We start from the raw sequence: 17,153 nt of genomic DNA, 5'->3' as shown, positions 1-17,153 counted from the left end.
ACGGAGCAGCAGAACCACCGCCAGCTCCTTGGCCAGTGGAGCCGGGTCCCGAGCCGGGTCCCCACAAGAGCGGGTGAACTTGTCTGTCCCTCAGGGGCTGGGCGGGTCCGGGAGGGGACCCACACTCACACGCGAGCACACACATAGTCCACACAGCTGTGAGGCGGAAAGAATTCGGTCATGACGAGCGTGTGAGTCAGAGGGCTGGCAGAGATGGGGCTGCCTGAGCTCACGGCCCTTGGCACCCCGAGCATCCACTGGGAGGCGGAGGGGAGGGGCCAGACAGGGAGGGGGCGCCCCAGACAGACTGGAAAAGCCATCAGACCGCGCACAGCAGCTTCAGCTCTATTAGCAAACCGTGTAAAAACCAGATGGACTTGGCCCACCTTCCCGGGGAGGGGCTGCCTGCAGCCCACGGAGGCCCTCCGCCAGGGCTGGGCTGGGGTGGGCTGGGGTGGGGGTGGCACCCTGACTGCAGGTGTCTCTCCCAGCCCCTCCCCCACCCCTACTCACCAGGGCCAGGCAGACTGAGGCAGGGTCCAACAGACTGATCTCTTCTCTCTCTTGTTTAATGAAGTCTTTCACTATTTATTATTAGAGAGACAGAGACTGAGAGAAGGGTTGTTATAAAGGAGAGAGACAGAGAGACACCTGCAGCCCTGCTTGACCGCTTGTAAAGTTCTCCCCCTGCAGGTGGGGACCAGGGCTTGAACTAAGGGTCCTTGCACTTAACAGTAATGTGTGCGCTTAACCAGATGTGCCCCGTCCTGGCCACCCCCATCCTGACCTCACAGTTCAGGCACTAGTGCCAGTGGCCAGGCTGCAGTGGGATGCCCTGTACTCCCCTCGGCCAGGGAGTTGGGGGAGGGGAACGTGACCCCGGGGCCGGGGGGTGTCAGAGGTCTTTGCTGAAGGGCTGCACTAGCGTGTACCCCATGCAGCCCCCGCCCTCGGCCTGGTAGCCACAGCCCTCCAGCATGCCCGCCACACCCCAGGCTGCCACCGCCACCAGGACCACCAGCCGGGCCCGGGGCTACCCCATGTCCCCCACCAGGCCCGGGCCAGGGCCTCCGAGAAGGCCAGCAACCTCCTGTCCACACCCTGGCGCTGGAGGCGGGGGCCAGGGCCAGCACCCCGCACAGGTCCCCCCAGCCCCACACAGCCACCAAGGGCTCCTCCCCAGGCCGCAGGGAGGCGGCAGTGAGCCCACCGGGCCAAAAGGCCCAGCTTCAAGGCCACCAGGGCGAGGAGGAGCTCCAGGGCGAAGGAGGCCAGGAGGAAGTGCAGCCCACTGCTGGATGCTGCCAGGAGCAGCGGGCGGGCTGCCGGGTCAGTGCGTGGAGCGCCACGCGGCTCTTGTGTCCTTCACGCCAGCCTGTGGGCGGGAGGGTTGTCGGGGCCTGGCCTTCAGCAGGACCCAGCTCTGTGGGCCCAGGATTGGGGGGGAGATACAGGTGATGCGGGGAGGGGGCACTGGGACAGGCCGTGGGTGGGGCCACACGAGGGGCGGGGACACATTAGGGGCGGGGCCTCGCGAGGCACAGGGACAGGCCGTGGGTGGGGCCACATGAGGGGCGGGGCCTCGCGAGGCACAGGGACAGGCCGTGGGTGGGGCCACACGAGGGGCGGGGACACATTAGGGGCGGGGCCTCGCGAGGCACAGGGACAGGCCGTGGGTGGGGCCACGTGAGGGGCGGGACCACACGAGGGGCGGGGCCTCGCGAGGCACAGGGACAGGCCGTGGGTGGGGCCACACGAGGGGCGGGGCCTCGCGAGACACAGGGACAGGCCGTGGGCGGGGCCACACGAGGGGCGGGGCCTCGAGGGAATGAGTGAGCCCGGACGGCAGTGAGAGTAAGCACCTGAATGGGTGAGTTAGTGAAGGAATCCAGGAAGCAGTGGATGGATGACTGTGCACGCATGCACAAGAATGAACAAGTCCCGGGAGCAGTGAGCCAATGCATGCACGCGCTAGTGAAGAGTCCCTGGGAATGACAAGCGAGTGAATGAGATAATGAACGAAGGAGTGGACACTACGAGTGAGAATAAATAAGCGAGTGGGGCGCCGGGTGAGAGAGTGAATTAGTGAATGGCCGACGGCAGAGGTGAATGAATGTGTGACCTAGTGCGTCGGGGAGACGGGCGCGCGGTGGCTCACTGGGTCAGAGACACATAGAACAAAGTGCAAGGATCCTGCTTAGAAACAACCAGACAGCAGGGGTGTGAGGGTGGGGACAGAGGGCGTGAGGAGGGTGGGGACAGAGGGCGTGAGGAGGGTGGGGACAGAGGGCGTGAGGAGGGTGGGGACAGAGGGGTCTTAAGAGGGGTGGGGAGAGGAGGGTCGGACATCTGACTGGAGTGCAGGGCCGCCCCTGTGGCTGGGATCCCTAGAGCCGCAGGGGAGTATGGAGGCGGCTGGGGCTCCCGCAGGTGAGGCCTCTGGGGGCGCAGGCAGCCGGGCGCCCACCCTCAGCACCTCCAGCACCAGGGCCTCGTCCTCTCACACCTCCCTGTCCAACAGGTGGCCGGGGCCATGGCGGCCTAGGCGGCACCTGAGAGACCCACCAGCGAGCACGGGGCCCGAAGGGCCCGCAGCCAAGCCTCGCAAACCAGTGCGGCTTCCAGAGTCTGGGGTCCCGGCCCCGGTGCTCCACGGCACCCCTCCCCCTCCCCGAGGCGCTCTGGGCTCCCCCCACCCCTCCTGCAGGCCCCCCCCCCCGACCTGCCCGTAGCTCCGGGGCTCCTCTGGGGGGTACGGGGGGGGGAGGGGGGCAAGCGGAAGTGATGCGCTGGCGCCAGGGAGGGGAGCAGCACCTGCTCCTGACCTTGGCAACCGTTGCTATGGGGGGGGCAGAGGGAGCTGGGTTTCCCGGGGAGGGGGAGCATCCAGGTTGCTAGGCAACCTGGGGACAGGGCCCGCGTGGGTTCTCACTGTCAGACAGCCCTCAGCGGGACCCTCCCCGAGTCCTCGGGCCCCTTCAGGACTGCAACCTGCACCCAGTCACCCCTTGGGGGTGGGGAGAGTTTGGGGGTGACTCAGCCCAGAGCTCAGAGTGCACTGCCCCGCCACCGGCGACCACTGCACCCCTTCAACCGGGGGAGCCCCCACCCAATCGGTCCTGACTCCCTCCCCCCGCCCCCCAAGAACACTAGCCGCAGGAAGGGTCGTGGCGTTTATTAGAACCCGCCCAGGGTTGCGGGCTCAGAAGGTGTGCACCAGCTGCACGGCGGGCATGGCCTGCACGATCTGGATGGCCGGCAGGCTTTGGGGCGCCGGGGCGCCGGGCGCAGCGCCCGCGGGCAGCACCTGCACCACCTGCGGCACGGCGGGAGCGGGCGCGGGGGGCTGCGGGGCCAGGAGCTGCAGCGTGGCGGCACCGCCCGCGCCCTCCAGCAGCTCCGAGGCCGGCGCGCGGATGATGAGCAGCTTCTGGCCCTGAGGCCCCGGGGCCGGCGGCTCGGCCAGGGCGGGAGGCAGGGCCTCCACCTCCTGCACGCAGAGCTGCGTCTGCTCCCCGTCCGCCCCGCTCAGCACCAGCACGCTCTGCAGGCCGTCGTCCGTCTGCAGAGTCTCGAAAAGCACGTCCTGCACCACACCGCCGTCCGCCTCGCCGTCCCCCGCCTCCCCGGGGCCTGAGCCCGCCAGCAGCTCCTCGGCCGCCCCACTCTGAACCACCAGCAGGTTGGGGCCCTCCGTGGCCATGGTCCCCCCGCTGGAATTGGACAGCTGGCCTGCCACAGGCTGCAGCTGGACCGTGGTCACCTCCTGGGCCGGCCGGAGGGGCTGCAGCTGGACCGTGGTCACCTCCTGGGCCGGCCGGAGTGGCTGCAGCTGGACCGTGGTCATCTCCTGGGCCGGCTGGAGAGGCTGCAGCTGGACCGTGGTCACCTCCTGGGACTGCCGGAGGGGCTGGAGCTGGACCGTGGTCACCTCCTGGGCCTGCCGGAGGGGCTGGAGCTGGACCGTGGTCACCTCCTTGGCCGGCTGCAGCTGGACCGTGGTCACCTCCTGAGCCTGCCGGAGGGGCTGGAGCTGGACCGTGGTCACCTCCTGGGCCGGCTGGAGAGGCTGCAGCTGGACTGTGGTCACCTCCTGGGCCGGCTGCAGCTGGACCGTGGTCACCTCCTGGGCCGGCTGGAGAGGCTGCAGCTGGACCGTGGTCACCTCCTGGGCTGGCTGCAGCTGGACCGTGGTCACCTCCTGGGCCGGCCGGAGGGGCAGCAGCTGCACTCGACTCACTTCCTGAGGCCCCGAGTTCCCACCCCCCACATTCTGTAAAACAATGAGGCCCTGCCCTCCCCCACTAACCCCCGAGTTGCCCCCTCCCTGCACCCCCAGCGCCCCAGGCCCGGGCAGCCAGACCACCCCAGCAGCCTGCCCAGCTTTCCCCACCACCCGCTGGCCCTGGTGGCCATTCCCCCCCGCAGGGGTGCTGGAGGGCAGCAGGATGAGCTTGGGGGGGGCCGGCGGGGGCGGGAGCGGGGGCGGCTGCACGCGGCTGGGGATGAGCTGCAGCCCCTGTGCGGTCTGCACCAGGAGAAACGCCTGCGAGTTGGGAGCCGGGCCTGGGCCCTGGGCCGAGCCCCCTGCCACCTCCAAGGAGAGCGTGGCCTGCAGGTGGGGGAGGACGTGGACGTCCTGGGTGGCCGGAGAGGCGGCCGGAGCCGCAGCCAGCCGGGCGGGGGCGGGGGCGGGGGCGGGCTGCCCGGCGGGGGCGTGAGTCCGCAGGTGGCGCTGCAGGTAGGCCGCCATGACGAAGCCGCGGCCGCACACCGGGCAGGCGAAGGGGCGCTCGGCCGAGTGCGTGCGCTGGTGCAGCAGCAGGTTGGACGAGTGCGTGAAGGTCTTGGGGCAGAGGGGGCAGCGGAAGGGGCGCTCGCCCGTGTGCACACGCTGGTGCTGCCGCAGGTTGGACGTCTGCGCGAAGCTCTTGCCGCAGACCCCGCAGGCGTGCGGCCGCTCGCCCGTGTGCACATGGCGGTGGCGCCGCAGGCACGAAGTGTTGCGGAAGGCCTTCCCGCACTCGCCGCAGGCGTAGGGCCGCTCGCCCGAGTGCAGCCGCAGGTGGTACTGGTAGTGCGACGACCACTTGAAGGTGAGGCCGCACTGGCCGCAGGTGAAGGCGCGCAGGCCGGTGTGCACGCGCTGGTGGATCTGCAGCAGCGACGAGCGCTTGAAGGCCTTGCCGCACTCGCCGCACTGGTAGGGCCGCTCGCCCGTGTGGTCCCGCAGGTGGTAGCGCAGCCCAGAGGAGCCCTTGAAGGCCTTCCCGCACTCCGCACACTTGTAGGGCCGCTCGGCGGCGGTGGCAGCGGGAGCAGCAGGCGCGGGGTTGGGCGTGGTGGGCGCGGGGGGTTCCTGGGGACAGGTGACCTCGGCCGCCTCGGCCTGCGGGGGCGGCCGCCCCGCCGCCGCCTCCTCCACGTGGCTCTGCTGGTGCGCCAGGAGGCTGGAGAGCTGCGGGAAGGCGGCGTCACAGCTGCCGCAGCGGAAGGCCTGGCCGCTGGCCGGCGCGTGGCTGTGCTGGTGGCGGGAGAGGCCGCCCACGGTGCGGAAGGCTTTCCCGCAGGGCAGGCAGGCGAACCCCGGGGCCGCGGGGGCGGCGGCCTGCGTGGGGCCCGGCTGGAGCAGCGCGGGCAGCTCGGTCCCCAGCGGGTCGGGGACGGCCTCCTGCGGCGCGGGCGGCACCGCGGGTCCGGGGCAGGGCTGGTGCTGCAGGAGCTGTTCCTCGCTGCCGAAGGCCAGCTCGCAGCCGGCGCATCGGCAGACCAGCTCCACCGCGGTCTCGGCCGCCGCCAGGAAGAGCTCGGGCACCACGGGCGGGGGCGCGGGCGGCGTGGGCGCGGGCGGGCTGGGGGCGGACAGGAAGGCCACGGGCGCCGCTGCGGGGACGGGGACGGCGGGGGTGGCGGCGGCGGGGCCCGCGGAGGGGACCCTGGGCCCCGAGGGCTCCTGCAGCGGGAGGGGCGGCGGCTGCGGGCCCGGGGCGGCGCCGTGCGTGCGCTGGTGCAGCAGCAGGTTGGACGAGTGCGTGAAGGTCTTGGGGCAGAGCGGGCAGCGGAAGGGGCGCTCGCCCGTGTGCACGCGCTGGTGCTGCCGCAGGTTGGTGCTCTGCGTGAAGCTCTTGCCGCAGACCCCGCAGGCGTAGGGCCGCTCGCCCGTGTGCACGTGGCGGTGGCGCCGCAGGCTGGACGAGTTCTTGAAGGCCTTGGGGCAGTCGGGGCAGGCGTAGGGCCGCTCGCCCGAGTGCTGCCGCAGATGGTACTGGTAGTGCGACGACCACTTGAAGGCCAGGCCGCACTGGCCGCAGGTGAAGGCGCGCAGGCCGGTGTGCACGCTGCGGTGGATCTGCAGCAGCGACGAGCGCTTGAAGGCCTTGGGGCAGTCGGCGCACTGGTAGGGCCGCTCGCCCGTGTGGCCGCGCTGGTGGTACAGCAGCGCCGACGAGCCCTTGAAGGCCTTGGGGCAGTCGGCGCACTTGTAGGGCCGCTCCCCGGTGTGGGTGCGCTGGTGGTGCAGGAGCCGCGACGACCAGCGGAAGGACTTCCCGCACTCCCCGCACTCGTACTGCGAGGCGGCCGCGCCGGGGGCTGCGGGGCCCGGCTTCTCCGGCTTCTCCGCCGCCCCCTCCGCCGTGGAGGCGGGCGCCATGGCCGCGTGCGCGCCCACCATCACACCTGGGGGTGGGGGCAGGGTCAGGCGGGAGGCTCCGGACGGGCACCCTGCCCGCCCTCCCCAACGCCGCGACGCTTCGGGTGGGACCGCCAGGGCACGGGGCGCTGCTGCGGGCAGAGTGCAGGGCGAGGCCGGTCTCCCCTGAACAGCTTCCAGCCCCACTTCCCGCCTGGGCCCGGGGCTGGCTCCCTCCTCGTCAGGCCCTAGCCTGGGCTCCCAGCTCCAGATCTGCCCTCCGCCCCCAGCAGAGGCTTGCGGAAACTCCCTGCGGGGTCTGCGTCTAGGGGTCTGCGTCCAGGGTGCATTCGTGCCAAAGGAGTCTCGGGCCCAGCACCTAGCGCGGATCTCCTCGCTGAGAATGAAGTGATGGGACAGAGCCCCCGAGCCCCCCAACACACATACAACACGGGAGGTGCCCCAGGCCTGGGCTTCTGTCAAGCCCCACCCCACCCTGGGGGACTCTCTGCTTTTCTCTCCTGCCCGGGCTCCCCTTTGAACCCCACCCTGGTCCGTGTGCTCCTTCCTGAAAGCCTTTAAGAGGCCCCGAGGGCTGAGAGAGGTGGCACAGCACCACCGACCGGCACACCTGAGGAGCTAGAGTCGAGGGTTCAATTCCTGGTGCCACCACAAGCAACGCTCTGACGACAGAAAGCAAGCAGGCCTCAAAGGACTGGCCCTGTAGGTGGCATGGTGGGGAGAAAGCCCGGCCTGCAGGTGGCATCCCCACCTCGCTCATCTTTGCTCTGGCGCCTTCTGTCCCTTGAATTAGCGAGTGGACCTGTGACTGAGGAGGTGGCGCAGCAGATGAAGCCTTGGGCTCTTGAGCATGAGTTGCTGAGTACGATTCTGGGCAGTGCACGTGTGAAAGTGAAGTTTGGGTCTCTTTCTCCTGTCTTGCAAATAAATAAATAAAACCTTGGAAAAAAAATACTCATAGGGCCAGGGCTTGCGGAAGTTTTGTGCCTTTGTGGTATCCTCTTTATTTGAGGAGGGGGGAGCCAGCGAATGGAAAGGAAAAATAAATTCTGTTTAAAAACTGAACTCCTGGGAGCTGGGCGGTGGCACAGCTGGTTAAGCACACGTGGTGCAAAGCGCAAGGACCGGCATAAGGATCCCGGTTCGAGACCCCCGGCTCCCCACCTGCAGGGGAGTCGCTTCACAGGCGGTGAAGCAGGTCTGCAGGTGTCTGTCTTTCTCTCCCCGTCTTCCCCTCCTCTCTCCACTTCTCTCTGTCCTAGCCAACAGCAACAATGATAACTACAACAATAAAAACAAAGGCAACGAAAAGGAAATAAATATTAAAAAATAAATAAATTATAAAAATAAATAAAAAAACTGAACTCCGATACTTTTGCTCTGGTTCCTCTCTCAGTCCCTCCCTGCTCAGTTTTCTCTGTCCCTTCTCATGCCCAGCGCCAGCAGGCTCGGGATCCGGAGACTTCTCCCCCTTTCTCAAGTCTGCCTCTTCCTCCTGGCCGCTGATCGACAGCCTCCGCCGACGTCCCTACCCCTTCCCAGCCCCCATGTTTTAAAGCAAACCTGGGAACACCTTTCACTGCCCGCCCCCAGCAGAGGACAGAGCCCTGCAAGGTTCCTTCCCACACACACACACCCCTCATTGCTCGGGCGCCCCTGACACACCCGTCCCGGGTGCCACCTGGGGCAGCCTTGCTCCCTGCCCCCTGACCTGCCAGCGCTGCCCACCTCCCGGTGTCTACAGCCTGGCCGCCCCAGACTCAGTGTTGCGGTGGGGCTGGCACTCGGGCTGCCCCCAGGCAAGGCGGGACAGTGGGCGGCACCCCGGCCTCCAGCCGCTACGTGCCAACGCCATCCACTCACTGAGGCCCCCCGAGCCTGGAAGGACGCCGGCCACAGGGCAAGGGCTCATGACTGGACGTGCCTGTGTGAAGGCTGGGCAGCCCCTTGGAAAAGGCTATGAAAAAGGCTGAGGTGACACTGAGGTGGGGCCGAGGGCTTGCACACCACAGGGCCCAGGTTCAATCCCTGGTACTGCCTACATCAGAGCTGAACAGTGCCCTGGTCTCATTAAAAATATAGTCATGGGGAGTCGGGCGGTAGCACAGCGGGTTAAGCGCAGGTGGTGCAAAGCTCAAGGACTGGCGTGAGGATCCCGGTTCGAGCCCCCGGCTCCCCACCTGCAGAGGAGTCGCTTCCCAGGCGGTGAAGCAGGTCTGCAGGTGTCTGTCTCTCTCTCCCCGTCTCTGTCTTCCCCTCCTCTCTCCATTTCTCTCTGTCCTAACAACGACGACATCAACAACAACAACTACAACAACAAAGAAACAACAACAAGGGCAACAAAAGGGGAAATAAATATTTTAAAATATATATATAGTCATGGTGATAATTAGTGCCGCCCGGGAGGTGATGCTAGTGGCTAAAGCTTCAGTCTCTCGGGCATCAAGTTGCAAACATGACCTCAGGATCACATGTAGCAAAACGACGCTCTGGGTCTCTAAATAAATAAATAAGTCTGAACTTGAAAACGGAGTTTCTGAGTCAGGGAGACAGCCCAGCGGGCAGAGCTCAGGGCCTACACTGCAGCGGCGAGTGCTCTGGCGCCTCCATACCTCACATGAAACAAACACGGTGACTGTGTGTTTGCGTAAATGTTACTCCATAGGGCCGGGAAGGCGGCTCACTCTGGGGGCTACGTCTCGGGGTTCCCAGGAAGCCGCAGAGGTCTCAGGCCCAGCCCCCCTCACTGCCACAAACCACGGCTGAGCTGCGCTCTGGTCCTCCTTCTCCAGCTCTCACAATACGCAAACAAATATTTAAGTAATGAAAATAGGGGCCTGGTGGGGAGTCCGGCGGTAGCGCAGCGGGTTAAGCGCAGGTGGCAGAAGGATCCCGGTTCGAGCCCCCGGCTCCCCACCTGCAGGGGAGTCGCTTCCCAGGCGGTGAAGCAGGTCTGCAGGTGTCTGTCTTTCTCTCCTCCTCTCTGTCTTCCCCTCCTCTCTCCATTTCTCTCTGTCCCATCCAACAACAACAATAATAACTACAACAATAAAACAAGGGCAACAAAAGGGGATAAAATTTTTTTTTTCCTCCAGGGTCATTGCTGGGCTCGGTGCCTGCACCATGAATCCACCGCTCCTGGAGGCCATTTTTCCCCCTTTTGTTGCCCTTGTTGTTGTAGCCTCGTTGTGGTTATTATTATTGCCATTGTTGATGTTGTTCGCTGTTGGCTAGGACAGAGAGAAATGGAGAGAGGAGGGGAAGACAGAGACGGGGAGAGACAGACAGACACCTGCAGACCTGCTTCACCGCCTGGGAAGCGACTCCCCTGCAGGTGGGGAGCCGGGGGGCTCGAACCCGGGATCCTTATGCCGGTCCTTGCGCTTCACCCGCTGCGCTACCGCCCGACCCCCAAATCAATTATTAAAAAGCCGGGGCCTGGTGGTACACCTGGTTGAGGATCGGGGCTCAAGGCCCCCGGACCTCCCCTGCAGAAGGGAAGCTTCACACCCGGTGAAACAGTGCTGCAGGTGTCCCTCTGTCTGTCTCCCTCCCTCCCCTCGCAGGGTCGGCCTCTATGCCAAGTAAATATGTGAAAAAGAATGCAAACGTCCGGCACAGCCCCAGGCTCCCGCCTCTCGCAGGCGGCCCGTCCTCTGCGGAGGCTGCAGGCCCGAGGGGCTGCCCCGGCCCCCGGCCACTCCCCGCCCCGGCCCCCGCCCAGGCCGCCCCGCCGGCCCCAGCCCGCTCCTGGCCCTTTAAGGGGGCGGGGCCTGCCGCGTCGGCCGTGCAGGGGCGACCTCCCCTTTAAGGCGCCCCTTCCGGTAGCGCGCTCGCCGTTTCCCCCGAAGTCGCCGCCCCCCCGCCCTCCGGTCTCTCACCTGCAGCCCCGACTAGGGGGGCGAGCCGCTGCGCCCCAGAGCCGGCCCGCGGGGGACGCCGGGAAGGTGGAGCTCCGGGCGGCGCGGCGGGAAGGGGCGGGGGAGGGGCGGGGGCGCGCTCCCGCCCCGCGGGCCCCGGCGCGCGGCACCCAACCTTTATCGGCGGCCGCTCGCGCACACAAACCCCGACGTCGCCGCCGCGCGTCACCACGCACTCCGCCGAGACCCCGCCCTGGCCTCTGCCCATTGGCCGCCGGCGAGCGCCGCGCTCTGGGGCGCCGCGCGGCCGCGCGGGGCATGCTGGGACTTGTAGTTCGCGCCGGGCCGCGGCCTCCTGCCTCCGCGGGCGGGATGCGCACAGGGCTGGCAGCATCCTCTGGCCTGGGTGCCTGTCCCGCCGCGCGGTGCTCCTGCACGGCCTCTCTCCAGGCTGTAGCTGCGCTTGCCCTCGGGCTTCCTGTTTCTCCCACGGGGGCAACTGAGGCTCGAGGAGCCCCCGCCCCCGCACCCCCTGCTCCCAGGACCGCCAGGCTGAGGGTTCCCGGGCGCCTGCCACGTGCACGGAGGCGGCCCTGGCGGGCTGGGGGCTCCCAGCGGCCTTCGTGCTTAGGGGCAGAGGTGGCCCCTTTCGTGGCCAGCGGGAAGGGGAGCCTGGGGGCCTCCTTCCTGGTCAGGAGCGACTGTGCTTTCTCTGCCAGCCCCTGGCCACCCCTCGCGAGCCCCAGATCTGAGCCGCTGTGCTGAGTTGCGGGCATTCAAGCCCGCGGCTCCCCGCCTGCAGAGGGGAAGCTTCCTGAGCCGTGAAGCGGGGCTGCAGGTGTCTCTGTTTCTCGATCTCCCTGTCCCTCTCATTTTCTCTGCCCTATCAAAATAAATACGTTTGATTTTATTTTTTAAAAGAATTTCTATTCTTGACATCTTTTTTAAAACTTATTTCTTTATTCCCTTTTGTGGCCCTTGTTGTAGTTATTATTGTTGTCGGATAGGACGGAGAGAAATGGAGAGAGGAGGGGAAGACAGAGAGGGGGAGAGACAGACAGACACCTGCAGACCTGCTTCACCGCCTGTGAAGCGACTCCCCTGCAGGTGGGGAGCCGGGGGCTCGAACCGGGATCCTCACACCGGTCCTTGCGCTTTGTGCCACCTGCGCTACCGTCCGACTCCCATAGATAAATTTTAATAAATAAGAAATAAGGAGCGGGCGGAGGGTAGCTAGCGTAATGGTTGCGCAAACAGACTCTTATTCCTGCGGCTCGAAAGTCCCAGGTTCAATCCCCCATCCACCGTAAGCCAGAGCTGAACAGTGCTCTGGTAAAAAGCAGCAGAGGCCAGGTGGTGGCGCACCTGGTTGAGCGCAGATGTTACCCTGTCCAAGGCCCCAGGTACAAGACCCTGGCCTCCACCTGCAAAGGGAAAGCCTCCTGAGTGGTGAAGCAGTGCTGCAGATGCCTTTCTTTCTTTCTTTCTCTCCCCCTCCCTCTTAATATCTGTCTCTATCCATTAAGTATAAATTTAAAAAAATAATAATAATGGGGCCAGGTGGTGTCACACCTGGTGGAGCGCACACATTACAACGTGCAACAACCCAGGTTCAAGCCTCCAGTCCGCACCTGCAAGAGGGGTCATGCAGGGCTGCAGGTGTCTCTCTCCCTCTCTATCATCCCCTTCCCTCTCAATTTCTGGCTATCTCTATCCAATAAAGATACTAATAAAAATACTTAAAAATTAATAATAATGGGGAGTCGGGCGGTAGCGCCACGGGTTAAGCGCAGATGACACAAAGCACAAGGACCGGTGCAAGGATCCCGGTTCGAGCCCCCGGCTCCCCACCTGCAGGGGAGTCGCTTTACAAGCAGTGAAGCAGGTCTGCAGGTGTCTGTCTTTCTCCCTCTCTGTCTTCCCCTCCTCTCTCCATTTCTCTCTGTCCTATCCAGTAACAATGACATCAATAATAATTACTACAACAATAAAACAGCAGTGGCCACAAAAGGGAATAAATAAATAAAACTCTATTACAAATTAATAATAATGAAGTCTTAACAGAAACAGATACGATAGCCCTCCACACACCCCTCGGGCACTCTCTGTAGATTTCCTGAACAAGAAGTGCCCACAGGGGCTGGTGAGGCTGGAGACAAGCCCAGTCTGGGCGCCTGGCTGGGCACTGCTCATGCCTGCTGCCATGCTTGGAGGGGGTCAGGAGTGGGTTCTCTACAACCCAGACGCAGCAAGGCCTGTCATAGGAATTCAGGGCTGCCCGTCCTCAAGTAGCCCTCCTGGCCCAGAAGCCCTGACAGCCTGCCCTTCCGTTCCGACAGCTCTTCCCTCACTCCTCGCAGCCTTGCTCCTGTGCCCTCTGCTGGGACCTGGGACGCAGCCATCCGGAGCAGCCCCCACTCCCAGTCTCAGCTGGTCCTCTGCCATGTTTCCTCTGAGACTCTGCTGGGTGTCTCCCTCCCAGCCAGTCACGGGGACGGCAAGGCCGCTCACAGCTGCACCCTCGTCTCTGCGCACAGTAGGAGCTCAGGAAGCTTGCTGGGCGACTGGGTGCCACCCTCCCACTTTGGGATGAGGTGGGGGCCCCTGTGAACGCCTTCCGTGACCTCCAGCTGCAGGGTGCAGCTGGGCGGACACCTCTTCAGGAGACAAAGAGCCAGCAGCCCCACCCAGCAGCACCCGCTGAGGCTCCCAGGCTCGCCCGCAAGTTGGCGCCCCCTGGTGATGGTCCCAGGCCTGAGGCTGCCGGGCTGGTGGCCGCGTGTGTTCCTGGCACCAGGGCAGAGCTGGCGGGCAGGTGTGGCCCTTGGTGCCAGGTGTCTGGGCACGAGCCGGCTACTGGAGCAGAGCACGCAAAGGTCGCACACAGGCACCAGGCAGCGCTCCCTTGGGCCCCTTACCCGACCCTGGACTCCCAGCCTCTGAGACCTGGCCGACCACAGCCCTCTGGGGCTCCCCTCCCTGAGGAAATGACAATAGACAAATGTTAATATCTGAAAACCCTGTGGCAACAGGAGAGACGGCAGGAGGCAGAGGTGGCACAGGGGAGGAAGTGTTGGACTCTGTGGTCCGGGAGGTGGCACAGCGGTAAAGCACTGGACTCTCAAGCATGAAGTCCCAAGTTTGATCCCCGGCAGCACATGTGCCAGAGTGATGTCTGGTTCTTTCTCTCTCCTCCTGTCTTTCTCATAAATAAATAAAATCTTAAAAAAAAAAAAAGTTGGACTCTTAGGCCTGGGGAGATGCCTCAAGGGAGAGACACTGGACTCTCACACTTGAGGTCTCTGTCGAGATCCCTCACTGCATGTCCCCAAGAGCTGCTCTGGCTTCACTCTGTCTCTGGAAAACCCTCCCCCTCGCGTGTGATTAATAATGATGATGGTGATAGTGTTGGCCTCTCAAGCATGTCCCCGCTTTGATCCCTGGCCAGATGTGCCAGAGTGGTGGTCTGGTTCTGTTTCTCTCTCTCTCTCATATTTATTTATTTATCTTTTGCCTCTAGTGTTATCACTGGGACTTAGGTGCCTGCACTATGAATCCACTACTCCTGGAAGCTATTTTTCCCATTTTGTTGCCCTTGCAGTTTTTTTTTTTTTTTTTGGGTAGGAGGGGTACAACTCCACACAATTCCCACCGCCCAATCTCCATATCCCACCCCCTCCCCCGATAGCTTTCCCATTCTCTATCCCTCTGGGAGCATGGACCCAGGGTCATTGTGGGTTGCAGAAGGTAGAAGGTCTGGCTTCTGTAATTGCTTCCTCGCTGAACATGGACGTTGACTGGTCGGTCCATACTCCCAGTCTGCCTCTCTCTTTCCCTAGTAGGGTGGGTCTCTGGGGAAGCTGAGCTCCAGGACATATTGGTGGGGTCTTCAATCCAGGGAAATCTGGCCGGCATCCTGATGACACCTGGAACCTGGTGTCATCTGAAAAGAGAGTTAACATACAAAGCCAAACAAATTGTTGAGCAATCATGGACCCAAAGCATGGAAAAGTGGAGAGGAAGTATTAGGGAGGTACTCACTGCAAACTCTAGTATACTTCTGCTTTCTTACTTTGGTGCCATACTCCAAACTCAGTCAATTTCTGCTTTGCGTTTCTACTTCTTTTTTTTTTTTTTACATGCATAACATTCCCCAGATTCCCATTTAACAATACAACCCCCACTATTTCATTCATCATTTTTCATGGACCTGTATTCTCCCCACCCACCCACCCACCCCAGAGTCTTTTACTTTGGTGCAATACGCCAATTCCATTTCAGGTTCGACTTGTGTTTTCTTTTCTAATCTTGTTTTTCAACTTTGGCCTGAGAGTGAGATCATCCTGTATTCATCCTTCTGTTTCTGACTTATTTCACTCAACATGATTTTTTCAAGGTCCATCCAAGATCGGCTGAAAACGGTGAAGTCACCATTTTTTACAGCTGAGTAGTATTCCATTGTGTATATAGACCACAACTTGCTCAGCCACTCATCTGTTGTTGGACACCTGGGTTGCTTCCAGGTTTTGGCTATTACAAATTGTGCTGCCAAGAACATATGTGTACACAGATCTTTTTGGATGGATATGTTGGGTTCCTTAGGATATATCCCCAGGAGGGGAATTGCAGGGTCATAGGGTAGGTCCATTTCTAGCCTTCTGAGAGTTCTCCAGACTGTTCTCCACAGAGGTTGGACCAATTGACATTCCCACCAGTAGTGCAGGAGGGTTCCTTTGACCCCACACCCTCTCCAGCATTTGCTGCTGTTCCCTTTTCTGATGTCTGACATTCTCACAGGAGTGAAGTGATATCTCATTGTTGTCTTGATTTGCATTTCTCTGACAATCAGAGACTTGGAGCATTTTTTCATGTGTTTCTCGGCCTTTTGGATCTCTTCTGTGGTGAATATTCTGTCCAAGTCCTCCCCCCATTTTTGGATGGGGTTATTTGTTGTCTTGTTGTTGAGTCTGGCAAGCTCTTTATATATGTTGGTTATTAAACTCTTATCTGATGTATGGCATGTAAAGATCTTCTCCCATTCTGTGAGGGGTCTCTTGATTTGGGTAGTGGTTTCTTTTGCTGTGAAGAAGCTTTTTAATTTGATGTAGTCCCATAGGTTTATACTTGCCTTAGTCTTCCTTGTAATTGGATTCGTTTCATTGAAAATGTCTTTAAAATTTATGCGGAAAAAAGTTCTGCCAATATTTTCCTCTAAGTATCTGATAGTTTCTGGTCTAACATCCAAGTCTTGTTCCACTTGGAATTTACTTTTGTATTTGGTGAAATACAGTGATTCAGTTTCATTCTTCTGCATGTTTCAACCCATTGTTTCCAACACCATTTGTTGAAGAAACTCTGCTTCCCCCATATAATAGTCTGGGCCCCTTTGTCAAAGATTAGATGTCCATACGTGTGGGGCCTCATTTCTGGGCTCTCAATTCTATTCCACTGGTCAGTGTGTCTGTTCATGTTCCAGTACCAAGCAGTTTTGATGACAATGGCCCTATAATATAGTTTGAGATCTGGCAGTGTGATGCCTCCGGTTCTGTTCTTTTTTCTCAAGATTGTTTTGGCAATTCTAGGTCTTTTCTGGTTCCAGATAAACATTTGTAGCATTTGTTCTATTCTCCTAAAAAATGTGCTTGGGATCTTGATGAGGATAGCATTAAATTTGTAGATGGCTCTGGGTAATATATTCATTTTGATGATGTTAATTCTTCCAACCCATGAACATGGAATATCTTTCCACTTCTTTGTGTCTTTTTCAATTTCTTTGAGTAGTGACTCATAATTTTCAGTATACAAGTCTTTCACTTCTTTGGTTAGGTTTATTCCTAGATATTTTATTGTTTTTGTTGCTATAGAAAAAGGAACTGCTTTCTGGATTTCAATTTCTTCTAACTTAGTGTTTGCATAGAGGAATGCCACTGACTTTTGAATGTTAATTTTATAGCCTGACACATTACTGTATTGCCTGATGATTTCCAAAAGCTTCTTGCTGGATTCCTGAGGTTTTTCCATGTATACTATCATGTCATCTGCAAATAAGGAGAGTTTGACTTCTTCTCTTCCAATCTGTATGCCTTTAATTCCTTGCTCCTGCCTGATTGCTATGGCAAGAACTTCCAACACTATGTTGAATAGTAATGGTGATAGTGGGCAGCCCTGTCTAGTACCTGATCTGAGGGGAAATGCTTCCAGTTTTTCACCATTGAGTATGATGTTGGCTGTAGGTTTGCTATATATAGACTCCACTATCTTCAGGAATTTTCCATCTATTCCTATTTTTTGTAGTGTTTTGATCATAAAGGGATGTTGTATTTTGTCAAAGGCTTTCTCTGCATCTATTGATATGACCATGTGGTTTTTGGTCTTGCTTTTGTTGATGTGGTGGATCACATTGATTGACTTACGTATATTAAACCAACCTTGCATGCCTGGGATAAACCCCACTTGGTCATGATGAACAATTTTTTTGATATACTGCTGTATCCGGTTGGCTAGAATTTTGTTCAATATTTTCGCATCTATGTTCATCAGAGATATTGGTCTGTAGTTTTCTTTTTTGGTTGTGTCCCTGTCTGCTTTTGGTATCAGGGTGATGTTGGCTTCATAGAAGCTGGCAGGGAGTATTCCAGTGT

The 17,153-nt window shown here is 60.5% G+C and overlaps 2 protein-coding genes across 21 annotated transcripts; both read right to left on the bottom strand.

The window, feature by feature from the left end:
• Window positions 1–619: 619 nt before the first annotated feature.
• NAT14 (N-acetyltransferase 14 (putative)) lies at window positions 620–2,535 on the bottom strand. The gene is given in 6 exon segments (XM_060186532.1): window positions 620–1,050; window positions 1,053–1,103; window positions 1,106–1,172; window positions 1,174–1,316; window positions 1,319–1,473; window positions 2,507–2,535. Coding segments are annotated over 6 exon segments (600 nt in total). The 3' UTR covers window positions 620–895.
• A 625-nt stretch (window positions 2,536–3,160) lies between these two features.
• Window positions 3,161–10,931, bottom strand: ZNF628 (zinc finger protein 628). Of its 20 annotated transcripts, XM_060175984.1 has the most exons (5): window positions 10,534–10,931; window positions 4,199–6,678; window positions 4,124–4,165; window positions 4,049–4,090; window positions 3,161–4,006 (listed from the first exon to the last, which is right to left on the bottom strand). In XM_060175984.1, the coding sequence occupies exons 1-5, from the start codon at window positions 10,904–10,906 to the stop codon at window positions 3,203–3,205; spliced, it is 3,741 nt and encodes a 1,246-aa protein (XP_060031967.1). In that variant the 5' UTR covers window positions 10,907–10,931; the 3' UTR covers window positions 3,161–3,202. The 20 variants fall into 20 exon arrangements, with proteins under 20 accessions (XP_060031967.1, XP_060031979.1, XP_060031971.1 ...); XM_060175996.1 differs by having other exon boundaries at window positions 3,161–3,889; window positions 3,974–4,006; window positions 4,049–6,678; XM_060175988.1 differs by having other exon boundaries at window positions 3,161–3,973; window positions 4,124–6,678.
• Window positions 10,932–17,153: the final 6,222 nt, after the last annotated feature.

This window comes from Erinaceus europaeus, chromosome 2, assembly GCF_950295315.1.
Source record: "Erinaceus europaeus chromosome 2, mEriEur2.1, whole genome shotgun sequence".
Classification (NCBI taxonomy): domain Eukaryota; kingdom Metazoa; phylum Chordata; class Mammalia; order Eulipotyphla; family Erinaceidae; genus Erinaceus; species Erinaceus europaeus.
This window is presented reverse-complemented; position numbering and strand designations above follow the sequence as displayed.

Bases quoted from the DNA above. Each gene is read 5' to 3' on its own strand.
- ZNF628 (XM_060175941.1), bottom strand. From the start codon at position 10,906: ATGCTGCCAGCCCTGTGCGCATCCCGCCCGCGGAGGCAGGAGGCCGCG. The intron at 6,679-10,533 runs GTGAGAGACCGG...CCCCACCCCCAG, and splicing joins CCCCCTAGTCGGGGCTGCAG to GTGTGATGGTGGGCGCGCAC.